The 21,272-nt window shown below is 35.4% G+C and overlaps 1 protein-coding gene across 7 annotated transcripts in view; it reads left to right on the plus strand.

The window, feature by feature from the left end:
- The first annotated feature begins 266 nt into the window (after positions 1–266).
- Positions 267–21,272, plus strand: part of CC2D2B (coiled-coil and C2 domain containing 2B) — a 139,249-nt gene continuing 118,243 nt past the window's right edge. The window contains exons 1-4 of one of the 7 annotated variants that reach the window (XM_031956163.1): positions 267–491; positions 4,655–4,707; positions 11,905–11,965; positions 14,992–15,068. In XM_031956163.1, coding sequence (XP_031812023.1) covers positions 482–491; positions 4,655–4,707; positions 11,905–11,965; positions 14,992–15,068 — 201 coding nt within the window. In that variant the 5' untranslated portion in view covers positions 267–481. Of the gene's footprint in view, positions 492–4,654; positions 4,708–11,904; positions 11,966–14,991; positions 15,069–21,272 lie in introns of those variants that run through there. The other 6 variants (XM_031956162.1, XM_031956161.1, XM_031956160.1 and 3 more) reach the window with 6 other exon arrangements.

The following is a 21,272-nucleotide window of genomic DNA, read 5'->3' on the forward strand; positions in this document are numbered from 1 at the left end:
GCGGACTCACCTGGCGACCTCGGCGAGGAGGAGGCGGAGGCGGAAGCGGAAGCGGAAGCGGGCACGCTCGCCGCTGATGCTCACTAACCGAGGACACCGTTCTCCTGGCCCTCACGAGAGCAAGACTTGCCAGGGCGACCTCCGGCTCAGGGATACCCGCCTCTCTCCAGAAAACGGTTTATGACTCGCGCGCTCGCCAGGGTTCCAGCGCGAGACCCGAGTCCCGGAGGGCTGCACTGCGCATGCTCCGGAGCGCGCTCTGTGACGCGTTTCCGAACCCCGACGCGAGACCCGTGCTAGTCGCTCACTCTGCGGGCGGTGGGGGAGGCACCTGCGGACGTTAGGGAGCGCGGGGGGCGGGAGGCCCGGGATAAAGGGTTTTCTTTTAAAGCGCGTCTTTCTCTCGGGAAGAGAGCCGAGTTTCATCTCTCACCTGCTAGGTCCTCGGTGCCCGCGGGAGAAGTCGGGCCCATCTGGGCGAATGACCTGTGGTAGGTAGGGGCCGCGGAGGCTGTTGGGAAACGTAGTCTCCGTCGTTGGTGGCGCTCCCAGCTGCTGCGCCTCCCTTTGCGGTCCTTAGGGAGCATCGCGTCGGCCCGCCTTTTTAGAAGGAAGGCTTTAAGTACCCCGTATCCCGAAAATCACTGTGTGGGGGCTCCTCGTGCCCAGCTTCGAGCTCGGGGCGAGGACTGGATTTGGAGTCCGAGAGCCGGAAGGCACCTTGGAGTCCGAGGAATCCAAACTGCTTTTTTACAGATAGGGAAACTGAGGCCCCGAGAGTAACCGCTCCACCCCGCGTCCCCCAGCGTCCCCGTGTCCGGCTCCCAAGGACGGTGCTGTCCCCATAGGCCACGCCATCTGCGCTCAAACTCGAATCCATTTTTCCGTGTAACTCGATAACTCCATGAAGTCCTAAGAAATTGGATATTCCCTGGGTCACTTCTTTCTCTGGGTCACCTTACCCACCTGTAAGTTAACGAGATGGAACGGATGGCCAGCTGAAGTCTTTTAGTTGCACCGAATCACCGTGGATAGAGCCGAATTTTAAAGTCTAATCCAGCCCCATCATTTCATAGATGAAGAAACGTGATAAGTAATCATCAGGGACTTTATGGGGCAAATTGTCCATGTCGTAAGGGAAGGGATTCCAGCCGAGCTCTTTTGACTACAAACCCTGTGATCCTTGATCCTACCTGTATGTCCTTGGCTCACCTCTTGACCTTTATAAAAAGAAGGGCTTGGTCTAGATATCTGAGGTCCAGTTTTTTTTTTTAAGCTTTTTATTTGCAAAATATATGCATAGATAGTTTTCAACATTCACCCCTGCAAAACCCCGTGTAACAAACTTTTTTCTTCCTCCTTTCCCTCCACCCCCTGCCCTAGATAGCAAGTAATCCAATATATGTTAAACATGTACAGTTCTTCTATACATATTTCCATAATTATCATGCTGTATAAAAGAGGGAAAAAAATTGAGAAAGAAAACAAAAAGCAAGCGAACAACAAAAAGTGAAAATACTATGTTGTGGTCCATACTCAGTCCCCACAGTCCTCTCTCTGGGTGCAGATGGCTCTCTCCCTCACAGGATCATTGGAACTGCCCTGAATGATGAGGTCCAAGTTCTAGAGAGCTCATAAGATATACAAATACACAAACACCTGCTGCTGAGAGTTCTCTGTGACAATGAACTAACTCACCTGTCAATTGAGAAATAAGCTGAGAATATATAACTGGGAAGAAAAAGCTTTTCCTGAGTGAATAGTTTAAAAGATCTTTTTGGAATCATTATAAACTTCCACAGAAAGCATTTGTCATATTCATGTTTCAATCCAAGTAGCACAGTATTATTTGGAAGTCCTCTATATAGAGAATCCATTTTCTGTGTGAATTCTTCATAGGATCATCTTATTCCATGTTATGTGAACATAAAAAGAATTTTAAAACAGCCCATGCCCCCAAAGGGTTTATTTGGAGATATATGGGGATTCATAACAGTTTCATCATCTGTGAATTAAGGGATAATACCTGTAAATAATAGCATTTTTATAGTACTTTGAAGTCTGAAAAATACTTTACAAATAGTACCTCTTTTTATCTTCAAAAAAGCCTGAGAAGGAAGTGCTATTATCATCATCCTCATTTTACAGATGAGGAACCTGAAGCAGACGGTTGGTCAGGGTCACACAGTAAGAGTCTAGAGGATGAATTTGAATTCAAGTCTCCCTTACCAGGGCCTGCCAGCCATCTGTCTACCCCCTAATATTGTCAGAAAAGGAGTTTGCTCTGAAAATTGAGTGGATGCCCATCAGTTGGAGAATGGCTGAATAAATTATGGTATATGAATGTTAAGGAATATTATTCTATAAGAAATGGTCACCAGGATGATTTTAGAGAGGCCTAGAGAGATTTACATGAACTGATGCTAAGTGAGTAGAACAGCAAGATCAATCATACAATGATCAATTCTGGTGGACTTGACCCTTTTCAATAGCAAGGTGTTTCAGGCCAGTTCCAATAGAATTGTGACAGAGCCATTTGCACCAGAGAGATGACTGTGGGGATTGTGGGGATCACAACATAGTATCTTAACTTTTTAGTGTTTGCTTGCATTTTGTTTTCTTAATTTTTTCTTTTTGATCTGATTTTTCTTATGCAGCATGATAATTGTGGAAATATGTATAGAAGAATTACACAGGTATAACATATTGAATTACTTGCTTTCTAGGGAAGGGGGTGGGAAGAAGGAAAAAAATTAGGAACACAAGGTTTTACAAAGGTGAATGCTAAATATTATCTATGCATATATTTTGAAAATAAGCTTTAATAAAAAAGTAGTTTGCAGATGAGCTGCTATTCCTCTGCTTTTTGTTTCCTCATTTCTAAAATTATAAAATTAAATTATTTAATTGCTGAGTTTCCTTTTCATTACTAAACTCCATGATTCTACTCATGTGCTCTTTGTCTATTTGACCTTTTTGGATCTAACTTTCTTTAGCTGTAAAGTGAGGAGGTTGCTCTACCTAGCTAAGATCTCTTCCAACTCTAACCATTGAAACCCAACACGAGCTAGGATTGTCAGAGAAGGATTCTTGAAGGATGGAAGAGACTCTGGCCTTTGCCTTTGGCATTATTCTGTTTTATATTTTTTATCAAGTATTTGGATAAAGATATATGATTGCCCTGGAGTGACTATTTCCTATAGGAAAGTATTGGGTAATAATAAGTTTGAACAAATGAACTGAAGTTCTTAGTTGACAAAGTCAGGCTAAGCAGTTTGACCCATATAATCTTTCAGGAAAATTAACATTCAGGAAAATGTTCTAAGTACATGTTTAATATATTACTAATAGCACTATCACACATTTATTAAGCACTTACTATATGCACAGTATGGGGGAGGAAAGACAAAAAAAGTAAATAATCACTGCCCTATCTGAAGAATACAACATATACACTGATAAATAATAAAGGTAGTTGAAGAAGGAAAAGGGATTTTGAACTGAAGGAGCTTGGGGAGGGAAGGAAGGCAGAGAATAGGAGACTTCTTGAAAGGTAGGGCTTAAACTGCCCTTTGAAGGAGAATAAGTATGTAGAGATTGGTTTGAGAAAGAAGTATGTTACAGACATAAACGAGCTTCTGTGAAGGCATGGAGACAGGAGATGTCATGTCCACTTGGGGCAAGAATCCAACTTGTTGGAAATGAGAGTGCATAAAAGAGTAATATGAAATAAGGCTGAAGCTAAACTGTGGAAGGGCTGAAAAGTCAGAAGAGTTTGTTTTATTCTGGAGACAAGAGAAAGCCATTGGAAACTAAGTAAGCATTGAGCAGACTGGCAATTTTAGCAAGATTATTTTGGCCACTGTGTGGAGTGTAGATTGAATTGTTTTCTAAATTAGGATGGTGGTCATTTGAGTGGAGAAGGGAAGAATAAAAGAGATGGTATATTTCTAGAATATGAAAGTAAACTAATAACTTTTTAAGGAAAATTTCAACAAAACTGAAAACCAAACTTAAAGCAAAGGTGATTTTTAGCTAACTAGGAAAATGGCAGAACGTTAAATTCCCTGAGCAATTAATTTTAAGCAAAATTCTAATGTAATTTTAATCTGCCAAAACTATTAAAACAAAATAACCTTAGAGTTCTCAGTCAACTTAAAAACATATACACAGACTGCTATTTAGTTATAAGCATTTGGGGAGCAATTCAGTTGTGGGTAAATAAAATTATAAAATTTGAGCATTTTATTTCAGATGAGTTGAAATTAAAGACATAGAAATTGGAGCCTTGGAATATTTTTATAACTCATTATTAGATAGTGCAATTATTGGTTTAGAAGCTAATAAGTCAAACCGTAATAATTTAGTAATTATTTCCACTTTTCCTATTGTAATTCAATAATTAACAGTTTATTCAAATGTTGGATGAGGGATCCTTAATTGTCCCCTCTCCTGCCCTTTCTACCATCATTGATCAAAATTATACAGATACAGTTTCATATTTTAGTACTTAGACATATTAAATGATTAATATTAATTTGAAATTATACAGTTTATATACCTTGATGATAAACTCACATGATGATCAGCTGAGTCAAATTGTTATTTTACATAATAATCTGTAATTTTATTTTATATGTGTGTGATGTTACAGAATTAATGGATCATTATCAGGAAACAGAGGACATATCAGATGACACAATTAAGGAAAGTAATGTTTTAAATTTAATTTCAAAATCAATGTCATGTTTTGAGCGGAAGTGAACCAAAATTTGAACTTAATGCTCATGTGATTAAAGTATATTTATTTGTGATTTTGACTACAAAATCCTTTTGCAAATAGAAAATCATGAGTTCTGAAAATTTATGCACTTTTCAAACAAGCAATTGGTATTTGTTAAATGTTTGCTGTAAGTTAGCCATTTGGACAGTTTTTAAAGATAATTATTGACAGTCATCTAACTACCACACTGGAAGTCACCTTCTCATTTTATCATCCAAGGGATAAAGCATGCTGAACAATATTTCTCTTATAACTGAACTGAAGAAAGTTTGAGAACAGATTGAGGTATACTCAGGAAAAGGTATATTCAGGAAAAACCTTTCTCCAGATTCCTTCCTGAAATTTCGCCTTAGGGGGGGACCCTAGCAGATATTAATATTGACAGTAATTCTAGCTAACATTTATGAAGAACTCCAAAGTTTGTAAAAAGAATTTTGCCATATTATTTCATTTGATAGTCATACTAATCTGTGACATATCTGCCATTACCTTCAGTTTATGGATAAGGAAACTGAGGTGAAAACAGGTTAGGTAACTTGTTCAGAATCATATCACTTATCAGAGGGAAGAATTCTAAGCAAGTTTTTTCTCTTCCAAAACCAGTACTCTACTAATCACCACATTACTTCCTTTTACAATTATATAATGGTATTGGTTAAGATATGACACTAGACTGGGGTTTTTGTTTTTAAGGCTGGGGTTCTTAACCTTTTTTGTACTATTTATCTTTTATAAGTCTGATTAAGCCTGTGTACCCCATGTCAAAATAATGTTTTTAAATGCATGTAATAAAATATATAACATGACAAAGCATAATGATTATGTTGAAGTATTCTGGGAAGACGGTGAAATAGGGAAGACAACTTTTTGCTCTCCAAATTTATTTCACAGAAAAAAACAAAAGTTGTTTTAGAGGGAATGTAGAGCAGTGGAAAGAAAAAAAAGGCAGGGCAAAGCAGTTAATCTAAAACAAATTTAGAAAACCCTCAATAAAGACCTGACCCCTCCTAGGGCAGAGGTTAGGTCTAAATGAAGTGTAAATACCTTCAGGCGATCTCTGTTGATTTGGCAAACTTGAAGCTCTGAGGGCATCTCAGGTTGGGAGGTAGTTTCAGGATCATTTTATGAACTGGTTGGGGTCTGATGGCCAATAGAAGGCTGAAAGGCTGTGTATGGTTTCATTTTCAGGAAAGAAAGGACAGCTGAAGTTTGTGCCCACCAGAGGGAATACAAGGAGTAAAAAAATGAGGACCTGAGGTTTGGGACCTGTATCTCAGGACTAGAACTTGATTACATTAATAGCTGCTAAAAATAAAACAATAAATAAGTAAAAATGAACAAGCAAAGGATAAAAAAACCCAACTATAGATAGATACTATGAATATAGAGAAGTTCTGGGTTCATATTTAGAGGAAGATATGGAGCTAAAAAAGCACCCCTTTTCCATTGAGAAATGTCAAATGATCCCAAACACAAAAAAGATTTTAAAAAGTAAGAGTTTGAGGAAAAATTAGAGAAAAAAATAAGAGCAATCAAAAAATATATAAAGAGAAATATGGGGGGAAAAAGACAACCAGTTTGAAATGGGAAATCAAAAACTTAAGTAGGAAGTAATTCCTTGAAAACTAGAATTGGGCAAAGGAAAGCTAACGAAGTTCTAAACCACAGAGATACAATGAAACAAAAGAATGAAAAAACGAAAGAGAATGTGAACCATCTCATCAGAAAAAAAAAAAAAAAAACTGAAATGGAGAACAGATTGAGGAGAAATAATAAGAATAGTCAAGACTGCCTGAAATTCAATCATGATTTTTTTTTAAAAAAATTGAAAGAATATTGGTTAGTTGGTTGGTTGGTTGTTGTCTTTTGTACTCAAAGAGGACCTAAATGACAGCAGAAAGTTGTTATGTTAGAGTTGAATTACAGTGTGTCTGACTATGGCTGATTAGACCAATACGAACTTGGAATGTTCTGCCACAGGTCAGACACAAATAGTCCCTATAAACATTTGGGGTAAACTCTTAATTTTGTGTATCTCCTGTTTCTTTAGGTGTAATTCGATTCTGCTTTGTTCATAGAGCATAGCATCTTCTCTGGTGAGGCATGCCATGCTAAGTGATTCTAGGCCATGTCTCCCATGTCATAGAATCGATTCTAAATTTCTTGAGGGTGTTCTTGTATCACTTTTTCTGACCATCTTATAATACCTTAGCCCGTGTTCTCCATAAAATATTTTTGGCAAGCATACATTTGGCATTCTAACAATGTGGCCAGCCCTGTGGAGTTGTTCTCTTGAGTAGAGATGGGATGCTTGGCAATTTAGTTTGAGAAAGGAAATTTATAAGAATATCACAGTCAAATTTCAAAGCTCCCAAGTCAGGGAGAAAATATTGGAAAGAACCTGGAAAAAAATTTTTTTTAAATTGTAGAACTACAATAAGGACCCAGGAAGTACTACACCAAAGGACTGTAAATTATGGAATACTATATTTTATAGAGCAAAAGAACGGAGGTTACAACCAAGGGTAATTTGCCCAGCAGAGTTTAGTATAATTCAGAAGGAAAACAAAGGGATATTTAATGAATTGAAAGACTTTCGGGTGTTTATGATAAAAATAGCAGAATTTATGGGAAAATTTTACATATAACATTCAGAAGAAATGAAAGACCAATTATAAGAAACTCAATAAGGTCAAATTGTTTACTTACATATGAAAATATCAGTTTTTTATGATTGTTATTTTTATGTGGGTAGTTTGAAAGAAACGCTTAGGCTGAGTATGATGAGTTATTCTAAAAAAAGAAACTGGATAGGAAGAGATTAAAATGAGCAATTATACGGATGAGGCAAAAAAAAAAGGTTGATATACAAGTAAGGGGAGGGTGAGGAGTACTGAAATCTTTAATTGGGAAGTGGTTAAAAGGGACAACATATTGTACAATTAGCCTGTGAAGGAAATCAAAAATGCAGGTGGGCAAAAATATAAGGATTGGGAATTCAGTGTAATGGTTTTTAGTCATCTCCCAGAGTTCTTTTGCTGGACGTAGCTGGTTCAGTTCATTACTGCTCCACTGGAAATGATTTGGTTGATCTCATTGCTGAGGATGGCCAAGTCCATCAGAATTGGTCATCATATAGTATTGTTGTTGAAGTATATAATGATCCCTGCTTGCAACTTAAACTCTTAAACAATCCATAAATCCGGGGTGTCTGTATCATAAATGTGGAACAGTGGAGCTTTCATGAAATGAGAATTGAAGAGGAGGGATGATCTCAAATATACATTTATTACTCATATCAGGGTACACAATTGTATGAAAATAAGAGAGTTTGGGTACAATTTTGTATTATAGGTTCCCAACTGAGATAACTACACTTGTTGAGATTGAAAAAAATTATGTTATTTATATATGGGAGATAGGGTCTCATGTTTTGAAAGGCAAGGGAACCCAAAGAAGAGGGAGTCAGTGATATTGTTTATCTTCAGAAAACCATAATTACTTTTTTCAAGATAAAATAAGATAAATAGGCCCTTTATTGTTCTAATGCAGAAAATATCTTAGTACATTGAGTTCAACTATGATCAGTTTATAGGACATAAAGCAGTGAAATAAATTGGAAAGCACATAAGGCAGATTTTTTTTCCCATTACAGCAATGTTTTGTTGTCTGCCTAGATGAAGGTGGAATAAAAAAGCTGAAAAGGCCATTTATTGTGAGCTACTCATTGAACCACATAGTACCATTCCATCTAAATAGATACAGGTAAATGATGGAAAATGAAAAGAACTCTGGTATTGGGAAATTGGTATTAAGGCAAGGTTGTGAGCTTTTTTGGAGGGAATGTTGAAGCCGTACTTAAGCTTGGTCTCTTTATTATCTGGGGTCATGCTGCTGAGTTTGTAGGGTACCGTACTGGGCTGTCCAAGGATCTTGGACAGTTCATGCCAGGTTGCTGCAAGTGTTCAACTGCCCCTGTGGTCTGATCTGGTGCTTTATGTAACTCTGGACCCAGTCTGCATCTAGGCAATCCCGTTACATACAATCTTATCCTCCAATATATAATGCTGGCTCCACCACCTATCAGAACTATAGGAAAGTCCAGCAGGTTCAAAGGGACAGATCCATAGGCTAACCTCTTGTCTATAGCCCCTTATCTAGTGCTTTGTTCTTGGGCAAAGTCAGAGATTAGTGCAACAGAGTTCTCAGCCCAACTATGGTTAGAGCCAGAGAGTTGAATATGTGATAGTTTCTTAGAATGATAGAACTGTCCCATCTTCCCACTCTGGACTGAGCTTATCAGTTGAATCTATGATCCACAGAATTTGTTTCTCTTTCCCTTCCCTCTCCCCCCAAATCTTCCTGCCCTGGCCAGTTGCTTGAGAGCTGAATTCACGATCTTGGATTGGAAGAACAACTTCAATGTAGTTTCTCCTTGGATTTCCTGGTCACTACTTAGTTTGGTGCTTTTCTCAAAGTTTTGCTGGAATAATTGTAGGAGAAAGCTGGGCCTATATTGCTTTCTCTTAATATTTTTACCAAGTTACCCTTCCTTGTTAAAGTTTTCATGATATCTGGTGTGAAACTTCTGAATTTTTGTTTTTGCTTTTGTTTTCTTACCAGCCTCTTGTTATTTTCATTTCTTGTTCCCAAATCTTATTTTTCACCATGTATACATATGTCTGATTTTTGAGGATCTTTCCAAATTCTTTGTGAAATTTCACTACACCTTACATAACAAAGCTCCTGCATATTAAGTATTTAATACCTTACTGCCTTTTTAGCTGCAGGGCCAACATGATATACAAGAGTCACTATGATCATGAGCTTCACTTCTCTCTCTGGAACAATAGCTCTCTGAACTCTCAAACATGGGCTCACTCTTGAAGCAACCACTCAAATGTACTGCCCAAGAATCTCCCTTCTCTGTCTAAAAAACTAGGTTCTAGGATCATGATGCCGAGGCATTCCAAATCCTCTATCTTCTGTATAAGGATCTGAGGTTTAAGAATATTATTATGGCTTATGTTCTGTCTCTGACACAAACTGACTGAAACTCTGGACCAATCACTTCTTCCTTGTTTGGACAAAACTGAGGCTATAAGCCCAGAAAAGTTGCTGATGTGAATCAGGAGATACATTAGTTTGTCATCATTGTTTATTTGTTTTAGTTTTCCAATCAAATCCAATAAATATTAAGCATCAAAAAAAGTAATTTTATCCATGGATTTGGGTCTGAGTTAGTATATATAAAGCACTTTTTAATCCTGAAAGCACTACTATACTACTGCATTAGATGCTAGATATTTTATCGTTGTTATTTTTTCAGTTTGACATATACACACATAGCTGTGTCATATACCTTTTAGGATAATCCAAAAATGTCTTGAACCATTGCTTGAGCTAGGAAAGTCTCTGCTATCTGAACTATGCCAGAAAGAGGTACATAAGCTTCTGTCCCAAAGAGCCATCAATAACTCTTGTGGGAGAGACTGAGTTAGAATGAGTTTAAAGCCCCTGGTGAAAAAGTAGAACCCAACAGAAAAACAGAATTGTTCATGGTCTACTGTGAATATAAGCTTCCATTAAGTATTGAGCACTTTCTACATTTTCTGTGGGTGAAATAAAATCATCCCCTATACAATATGCATTTTCCTTTTTTATAGTATACATTTCTTATTTTTCCTTGAATATCTGTGCAGAACAGGTATGACTTATATTTATGGTCACCAAGATCTAAGATATATTTGGAGGTTTCCTAGAGTAAATTCTGAGTGAGTGTATAAAAAGATAAAGAAAACTGATCTTTTATCAGTCATTCTTTAAGATCATATCCATGTTATGTGAGATTAAAGCTTGGGGGTTTTGCTAGTAAAAATGTCAGCATTAAATAGTTCCGTTCTTCTAGTAATATATCAACTCATTTCTTGTACAAGTTTAATATTTAGAGGAGCAGCTCTTAAATTACTATTTTTTCTGCCATTCTTCCATCATTACTATGGAATTGTAAGGGGTAAGTGACATCACGTAGTACTGAAGGCTTTTATGATTTGTTGGTTTATCTTAAAAATTGTTATGATTAAGATAATTTATTAAATAGTGAACAGCCTTCTGGCACTGAAGCTTTCCATACATATTTCAGCTGATCTGTAAACAGAAGACAATAGTTTTCCCAAGTATCTAACTCAGGGCTTTTTTAGCTTAGTCAAATATACCAAAGCTCATAGTCCACTGCACTGACATACCCTGAAAGCCCACCATAATTCTTTTGTACCCTGAGGAGTTGTCACAAGATGGCTCTGAGAAGAAACTGTTCATGGGGAAGATTTTCTCGAGACCTGGTGTTCAGAACATCAATTATTCTGCTGTAATAAGAGTGAGCTGCTGCTGAGGTTGGCCAATTGACATTAAACGGTCCTGTGTTACTCTATTTTTTTTTTTAATGGCTTATGTTTATTTCTTGTCTTTTTTTCCTCTTGCTTAGGCTACCAGCCAGGACTATTACTGTTGTCCCCAGGGTTGCTTCTAACAGATTCCTCCCATAATATTTTTGATACTGGTATTAGGTTGATAGCTACAGTGATCAAGTTATGTGGAATTATATAAGAGTAACTAGACATGGAATGAGGACTTTATGTAGAGTGCTTTTGTAATCAGAATGCCCAAAATAACACATGGCAGTTCTTGACTACTCAGTGTCTTTTGTTCTTCCCCTTCACAAGGTAATGACCCCTTTTCCCCTTGACTTTGAATTGTATAGCTAAAAAATGGAAGTCCCTGAACAACTGACTTCAGGTAATTGAGATAATCTCATATTTTGGAAGTTAGAGAAGCCTTTATTGATGATAAAGTTATTACTTCTAGTGATAAAAGGTTTAAAATAACTAAGTATATAGCATGAAGATGGCTAAAAGGTTTTTTAAAAAGCTTTTTTTAGATTGTAACAATGGATAGCGATAAATTTTTTTCACTTTAGATAGGTATAAAGTAGGAATAGAAAATGTGAATTTAAAAAAAATTTAAATCATTTTTATAAAAAAGTTATTCCCCCAGAAATTTTCACAATGATCATTTATTCCAAAAGAATATTCAATTTTAAAAATCAAATATATCCTTCACAGATGTCTGAAGAGTCAGAATATCTTTTAATGTATGAAAATGAAGAACAGAATCTGCTGAAAGGTAATTATTATGATGACTACAATTCTTATTTGCTTAGTGTGGTCTTAAAACACATGATCAGACATCATATTCTGGGACTTTAGTTAGGACACAGTTCCCCTAGGAATTAACCCCAAATGAGACAAAAATTTATGGTTACTATCAGGTAGAATTTATTTTTTTTTAACATCTATGATTACATAATCATAGTATTAATATATAGAAACTACCAGTAAGGAGCTCTCTGTATTATTACCAATGAGCAACTTCTCTACAACTTATGTTCTTAGGAAACAGATGTCAACTGACCTGTTCAAAGGTGTCAGAGGTAGGGCTCAATGAACTCCCAACTTTTTGGCCCTGAGGCCAGCTCCCCTTTATTCCATATTTTCTCTCCTGTATAATATTTCCCTAAACAATGTCATTTTGCAATAATGTTTTTAAGACATCTTCAACCTCTAATATAACATCCCACAATGCCATAGTGATGGTTTTAAGTCAATGGCTTAGGCTCTATTTTGTCTTCTATGATCCTTTTAAAAACTTTATCATGAACTCTCCCTATCTTCAAATCCCAAAGAAAATTTTTCTCTTTCCTTAATTTGTTTATAATTTGACCTTTTATATATAATTTACATATCCATGTGTAATGGATATGTATAAATATATATGTGTGTGTATATATACATACACACACACACACACACACACATATATAGTAAGATATTATTCTAAACTTAATTTCTGCCACATTTCTTACTAGTTTTCCCAGATTTGTTTTGAGCAGTGTGGCAAGTAAAATGATTTTATTTTTAGTTTTCAAAATTCACTTTTGTAAGATTGAGTCTCAATTTATTTCTTCCTCCTCTTCCCTCTGCCCTCCTCAAGACATTAAGCAATCTCATATGAGTTATACATGTATGCTCATTTAAAATATTTTCATATTAATCATTTTGTGAAAGAAAAATAAGAACAAAAGGAAAAAAATACAAGAAAGAAAAAGCAAATATAAAAACAAAAGGTGAAAATAGTGCACTTTGATCTTCATTCAGTTTCTGTAGTTCTTTTTCTGGATGCAGATGGCATTTCTATCCCAGGGCTATTGGAATTGTCTTGGATCAATGCATTGCTGAGACATCACATAATCTTGCTGTTACTGTGTCCAATGTTTTTCTGGTTCTGCCTGCTTCTTTCTGTATCAGTTCATGTAAGTCTTTCTAGGCTTTGCTGAAATCATTCTGCTCGTTATTTCTTATAGAGCAATAATATTCCATAACATTCATATACCATAACTTATTCAGCCATTTCCCAATTGATGGGCATCCAAGGTAAACTGAGGCACAATACTCCAAGCAAGCTATAATTGTATTAATAGGGACATACTACCTAATTATAAAAGTGTTGGTGATTACCTAGGTTTTCAGCCATCAAGGGGAAGCTTCCCTTTTATAGGTTTTGAGGAGTATAGGACAAAGATCGGTGAATGACGCCATGGGATTGAGGGAAACATGATTGGTTACACAGCTGAAGCATGGGGGAATAATAATGATAGGCTCAAAATTTATAGTGAGGAGCTAGCAACAACTCCCTTTTTCCCTCCTGAGACTGAAAAATGTTCATTTTTTAATCCATCTGCAAGGCCAAAGATAAAAGACGCATACTTTGGATAGCAAACAAGATATACTTTGAAGGATAGCTTGGTGTAGTGTAAAGATATCAGACCTGCCTCCCTCATGGTAAATCACATTCCCCAAGGTTAGCAATTCCTTGAGACAAGAAGAGAATAGTGATTATTAGTAAGAGAATTGGATTTCTAAACTTAACCCAGGCCATCTGAATTCTGAACTAAATTTTTAGATAGATCACTATAACAGGCAATTATAAGACAAAATAAATGAATTGTAAATAGGAACAATAAAAAGAATCAATTTGATCTCAATAAGGTTTTATCCCAATAACTGGGGTCTTTACATTTACTAAATAGCCTACTATGTTCATTTTTTAAAAAATGTTGTATGCCTAATCTGTTTTATATTACCCTGATTGTATTCCCAGGTTGTTGTTTTTGATGGTAAATATAGCACTTATTTCTTCAGTCTCTTGACTTTGTTATAATATTTTGTTCTTATGGAAACAGTAAATTCAGCATGCTCCATTCTATTTTTTTTAGAAGTTCTCTAGAGTTAAGATTTTCTCCCTTTTATTCTATCTAAACTTTTTTTTTCTCACAAGCTCTTATTTCAATTCCTTTTATATTTTAAGTCTTGTTCTTTAGCTGCTCTTCTAGTTCTTGTAGCCAAGATACAGTTTTTTTCTCCGAGGATCTTCTTGTGGTTGTTTTAGGATTATTCTTCTTCTGGGTTTCCCTCTTGTGGGTAATGTCTCCTTTTGTTACAATAGACCAGGATTGGGATCTGGCTTCAACCACCTAATTATTGGAGTGTAACAAGTTTGTTATGACCATGTTTGGATTATCAGGTTTCAGGGCCACATAGAAGTCTGAGCCTACTCCCTTCCTTTCCTGGGTCAGAAGCTACAGGAAGCAGTTTTTGGAGCTTATGCTAGTTTCCTCAATGTGACCCTTTCCCTGCATTACTTCCTTTAAATTTTACTGGAACTGGCTCTACCCTTACTTAGATCAGTCCTTCTATAAATTTCTACCAGCTTCTGATTATCCTTTGGTGTGGATTTAGATCAGACGGAGGAATTTATGCTTCTTTTTGATATTATGCATCTTTCTGGGGCCATTTTTTAGTATTTTCTAGAGTTTATGTAGGAGAGCTGAATTTTTCTACATACTTTCATAATGCTATCTTAGCCAGAACTTAAATTCTGTCTTAACTTGAATAACTTCCAGCAACTTGCCAAGCAGCCAAAGGTAATTGCCATGTGAATTTCAATACTATTCATAAAAGAATCAACAATACAAACCAATACATAAGACAAGCATCAAGCCTATATAACTGTCCTTGTGCTCAGCATTATATGTAGTTAGATATTTAATAATATATTTCTACTGATGATTGATTTTATTAATTTTGTGGTAGAGTTGGGAACAGGAGAAAGCCAAAATATAATTGAAGGCCTGCGAGGGAAAGTAAAAGAAAAGCTGAAAAATGCAAAGGTAATAAATGCTTATATTTTAACTTCTAAAATGAGACACAAAACTAACACATTGGGAGGGGGGATGTGGGAAGGGAAAATCCTAGGTCCTTTATTATTGTAAGTCTGGATCCTATCCCTGACTTACTCCTTTCACTATTATATTACAAATTTCTTGAGAAGGCTTAAATAGATGATTAACTAAATACAAATACAAGGATGTAGAGAGCAACAACAACAGGGGAAATAAGAGAAACAAATAAAATTGAGGAGATAGCACTAGACATAAGCCTTGAAGGAAAGTAGAAATTTTGTTAGGGATGAAGAAAGAATTAATTCTAGAAATAGGAGATGGTTTTGTGACTATAAAAAGGCATATTGTATTCAGGGAATTTCTAGAAATAATAGGAGACCCCTCCACATTTTTCAGCAAGAGAGAGGCTAGTCAGATAATACCCTAAGGAGGTTATTTTAGCAACTATATGGAGGACAGATTAGAGAAGGAGGAGACTAGAAACCAAAAGTTTAGCAGGCAATTTCATAGTGAAGGCAAGAAGTGATAAAGACATGAACTGGGATGGTGTCCATAGAGATACAGAGATGGATATAAAAATTGTGGAGATGGTCAATAACATTTGGAAATTGATTGGATGAGCAGAGGGCATAGAGAGGGGAGAGTCAAAATGATTCCAAGCTTAGAAATCTGAGTTACTGGACAGATAATGGTACCCTCAACAGAAAAAAAGGTCATTTTAGGGAAGGGACAAATTGAGGGAGGAAAATAATGAATTTTATTCTGAACATTCCGAGTTTCAGCTGCTAAGAAGAACCAATAGATTCAGCAAAGGATTAAGATAAAAAAAATATAAATACATGACTAAGTTAAAACTAAAATATACTATATTAAATATATGAAGATTCTCGTTTTTTTGATTCTTAGTAAAGAATATTTTTGCTTGAGATTAAATAATTGATGTTTTCCTAAAATATTACTAAACAGTAAAATGCCCATTTTGATGTTTTTATGTGAAAAAAGTGACATAATTTTTAGATAGTAGGTTCTCAAAGTTAGACTTGAGATTCATGATTGCATTTGATATTGGCACAAATACCAAGGTTACAAATTGCTATCCATGCTTTCCCATCTTGTATGATTCTTGTTCTCCCTTAAATCTTTCATAAAGAGAGCATCCAGTGAATTAAGGATCTGCAGGATAAACAGGATACCTGATGAGTTCTCCTCACTTTAGCTACATAATTGATTTACTTTGTTTTCTTATTATAAATCTTTATCTACTTTCTGCCATTTGTTCTGTAGGTTCTTTTCTAGTTTATAATATTTTCATATTCTTTAGATAATTCTCATCTTTTCCAAGGACCTACCTCAAATGCTCTTTAAGAAATCTATCTTTAATATAGTCTCTAAGATTGGGTGTCTGTGTGTGGTGATCACAGGCTTCTTTGATGTCTTATTTGACAATCTGAATATCATGGAACAAAATTAATTGCTTTGTTAAGTTAGTAGTTTGTTAAAACTTTCAAAAAATCTCATGGTTAAGACATATTCAAATGATCTTCCTTGATAAAGGGAAATTTTTAAGGTTGTGTTTTGCTATACTGAATCAAATGTGTTGTTATAGTCAGCAAACAATTTACTTTTCTTTATGCCTTTCAGTTTTGTATAACTGTAAAGATGAAGTATGTGAAAATTTTCCTGCTCATCAATCTTCGTCAAAGATGCCCTTAGTATATGTGTCAACTACTCATAAAAATTTTGCAGAAATGGGAAAGTAAACAAAGGGTCTTATTATAGATATTCTCTCAATCTCTTTTTTGGGCTAATTATAAGTTTTGGTGTGTATTTTTTTTTTTTTGAGATTTTAGTTCCCTTACCTTTCCTGTTACCTTGAAAACTACAATGTCTTCAGAATTTTGTCTTTTCCATCATTGACCCCCGTGAGTTCATTTGATCTAGTTTAAGCCTTCTTTCCATCTTTGTCTTGTTTAACAGTGCCATATTTACCTTCTCATATTATGCATGTCTGATACTATGATGTTAAGATTTTAAATGTGATGGCTTTTCTGTCACTAAAAATTTGTTTAAAAAAATCTTAATACAAGTTTCTCTATTTTTCATACTTACTGTCTTCCAGATTTATTTTAAATGCCCTCAGAATGACTTTGTTGAGTTATAGCTCTCATTAAACTTTATTTAAACATATTTTTTTTCCTTGATTACATAGTTCTTGCTCTTTTTATGTGTAAGGGTGGAAGTAACCCAAGACAATTATCCCACCTGATTTAAAAGTAACTAATAAGATTTTGCAATGTGATGTGTCAGAGAACACCACATCTCATTATTTGCTCTGTGTGAATAAGGGCTGGATATCTCTCTAGGAATGATAAGAAGTCTACCTGAAATATTTGATCATATCCTATATATATTCTGTTAAACAGAAGATCGGTTCAGACCATGGGGATTAGAATATCTGTTTGGAAAGAGATGAGAAAGCAAAATCTCTGAGAAGGAATCCTTTGGGGGTGGGGGCAAGTAGAATGGAAGGAGGAGTAGAATGCCTTAGCCTCAGTTCTATAAGCTTTGAAGGATTGAGAGGATTTGGATTTTCTAGTTTTGTAATAATGCACTAACAGCTTTCCTGGAAGAGTTGATTATGGTGTCAACATTAGCATCCAAGGGCGAATTGAACACAGATTCAAAGCTCTACAAAAAGTCCAATAGTTTAAAAGCAATACCTAAGGAGAATATCTTGAGAATTCTAGAAAAGTTCTTCCAATACTTTTGATTTACTAACTCCTTTGACACATATGCTTTCTAAGCTTGATGTTAAAAATGTTTATAATCACAATTCTAAATTCATAGAATCTTTATCCTCAGAGAGCTTCAAAAAGATAAAAGAGTAATGGCTGACTTAAGTCACCAATGTCATTGATCATGACAGTAGAAGAACTCTTTTAGTTTTCATTAAACAATCTATTCAAAGACTTCAAATTGTTTGTAAATTGACTACATCATTAAACAATCTATTCAAAGACTTCAAATTGTTTGTAAATTGACTACAGTCTCACTTGGAAATATATTTAATTTGTAGTCTGACCAGAGATACCCCACTGCTTGGAATAGCCAAAGGAAACAAAAGGTATAGTTTAGGGGAACTAGGCCTAAGTTGACAATGACTAAATAGGCCTGGCATATTGTCAAAGGATTGGTCTTTAATGTAGTGTGTTTTTTTTAATAACTTTTTATTGACAGAACCCATGCCAAGGTAATTTTTTACAACATTATCCCTTGCACTCACTTCTGTTCCGATTTTTCCCCTCCCTCCCTCCACCTTCTCCCCAGATGGCAAGCAGTCCTATACATGTTAAATAGATTGCAGTAGATCTTGGATACAATATATGTGTGCAGAACCAAATAGTTTTCTTGTTGCTCAGGGAGAATTGGATTTAGAAGGTATAAATAACCTGGGAAGAAGAACAAAAATGCAAGCAGTTTACATTCATTTCCTAGTGTTCTTTCTTTGGGTGTAGCTGCTTCTGTCCATCCTTGATCAATTGAAACTAAGTTAGATCTTGTCTTTGTTGAAGAAATCCACTTCCATCAGAATGCATCCTCATACAGTATCGTTGTTGAGGTCTATAATGATTTCCTGGTTCTATTTATTTCGCTCAGCATCAGTTCATATAAGTCTCGCCAATCCTCTCTGTATTTGTCCTACTGGTCATTTCTTACAGAACAATAATATTCCATAACATTCATATACCACAATTTACTCAACCATTCTCCAATTGATGGGCATCCATTCATTTTCCAGCTTCTGGCCACTACAAACAGGGCTGCCACAAACATTTTGGCACATACAGGTCCCTTTCCTTTTTTAGTATCTCTTTGGGGTATAAGCCCAGTAGAGACACTGCTGGATCAAAGAATATGCACAGTTTGATAACTTTTTGGGCATAGTTCCAAATTGCTCTCCAGAATGGCTGAATGTGTTCACAATTCCACCAACAATGTATGAGTGTCCCTGTTTTCCCACATCCTCTCCAACATTCTGCATTATCTTTCCCTGTCATTCTGGCCAATCTGACAGGTATATAGTGGTATCTCAGAGTTGTCTTAATTTGCATTTCTCTGATCAATAGTGATTTGGAACACTCTTTCATATGAGTAGTAATAGTTTTAATTTCATCATCTGAAATTGTCTGTTTCATATCACTTTGACCATTTATCAATTGGAGAATGGCTTGATTTCTTATAGAGTCAATTCTCTATATATTTTGGAAATGAGTCCTTTATCAGAACCTTTGACTATAAAAATCTTTTCCCAGTTTATTGTTTCCCTTCTAATCTTGCCTGCATTAGTTTTGTTTGTGCAAAAACTTTTCAATTTGATATAGTCAAAATTTTCAATTTTGTAGTCAATAGTGATCTCTAGTTCTTCTTTGGTCATAAATTCCTTCCTCTTCTACAGGTCTGAGAGGTAAACTATCCTATGCTCTTCCAATTTATTTATGATCTCATTCTTTATGCCTAGATCATGAGCCCATTTTGACCTTATCTTGGTGTATGGTGTTAAGTGTGGGTCAATGCCTATTTTCTGCCATACTAATTTCCAATTTTCCCAGCAATTTTTGTCAAATAATGCATTCTTATCCCCAAAACTGGGGTCTTTGGGTTTGTCAAACACTAGATAATTAAGGTTATTGGCTGTTTTGTCCTTTGAACCTAACCTATTCCATTGATCAACTAGTCTATTTCTTAGCCAATACCAGATAGTTTTAGTAACCGCTGCCTTATAATATAATTTTAGATCTGGTACAGCTAGGCCACCTTCATTTGATTTTTTTTTTCATTAATTCCCTTGAAATTCTTGACTTTTTGTTTTCCGTATGAACTTTGTTGTTATTTTTTCTAGGTCATCAAAATAGTTTTTTGGAAGTCTGATTGGTATAGTGCTAAATAAATAGATTAGTTTAGGTAGTATTGTCATCTTTATTATATTTGCTCATGATCCAAGGCATTTAATATTTTTCAGTTAGTTAGATCAGACTTAATTTGTGTTAGAAGTGTTTTGTAGTTTTTCTCATAAAGTTTCTGATTTTCCCTTGGCAGATAGATTCCTAAATATTTTATACTATCAGTAGTTACTTTAAATGGGATTTCTCTTTGTAACTCTGACTGTTGGATTTTGTTAGTGATATATAAGAATGCTGATGACTTATGTGGGTTTATTTTATAACCAACAACTTTGCTAAAATTGTGGATTATTTCTAATAACTTTTAGTAGAATCTCTGGGGTTCTCTAAGTATATCATCATATCATCAGCAAAGAGTGATAATTTGGTTTCCTCATTGCCTATTCTTATTCCTTTAATATCTTTCTCAGCTCTTGTTGCCATAGCTAGCATTTCTAATACAATATTAAATAGGAATGGTGATAGTGGGCAACCTTGTTTCACTCCTGATCTTATTGGGAATGGTTGCAGTTTGTCCCCATTACATATGATGCTTACTGCTGGTATTAAATAGATGCTGCTGATTATTTTAAGGAAAAGTCCATTTATTCCTATACTCTCAAGTGTTTTTAATAGGAATGGATGTTGGATTTTTATCAAATGCTTTTCTGCATCTATTGAGATGATCATATGGTTTTATTAGTTTGGTTATTAATATGGCCAATTATGCTGATAGTTTTCCTAATATTAGACAGCCTGCATTCCTGGTATAAATCCTACTTGATCATGGTGAATTATCCTGGGGATGATTTTCTGTAGTCTTTTTGCTAATATTTTATTTAAGATTTTAGCATCAATATTCATTATGGAGATTGGTCTATAGTTTTCTTTCTCTGTTTTCAACCTACCGGTTTAGGTATCAGTACCATGTCTATGTCATAGAAGGAATTTGGTAGGACTCCTTCATTCCCTATTTATCAAATAATTTATATACATTAGGGCCAATTGTTCTTTAAATGTTTGGTAGAATTCACATGTAAATCCATCTGGTCCTGGGGATTTTTCTTAGGGAGTTGTTTAATTGCCTGTTCTATTTCTTTTTCTGAAATGGGATTATTCAAGCAATTTACTTCCTCCTCTGTTAGTCTGGGAAGTCTATATTTTTGGAGGTAGTCATCCATTTCACTTAGGTTATCAAATTTATTGGTGTAAAGTTGAGCAAAATGACTCCTTATTATTTCTCTAATTTTCT

The sequence above is a fragment of the Sarcophilus harrisii genome, chromosome 2 (genome assembly GCF_902635505.1).
Source record: "Sarcophilus harrisii chromosome 2, mSarHar1.11, whole genome shotgun sequence".
NCBI classification, from domain to species: domain Eukaryota; kingdom Metazoa; phylum Chordata; class Mammalia; order Dasyuromorphia; family Dasyuridae; genus Sarcophilus; species Sarcophilus harrisii.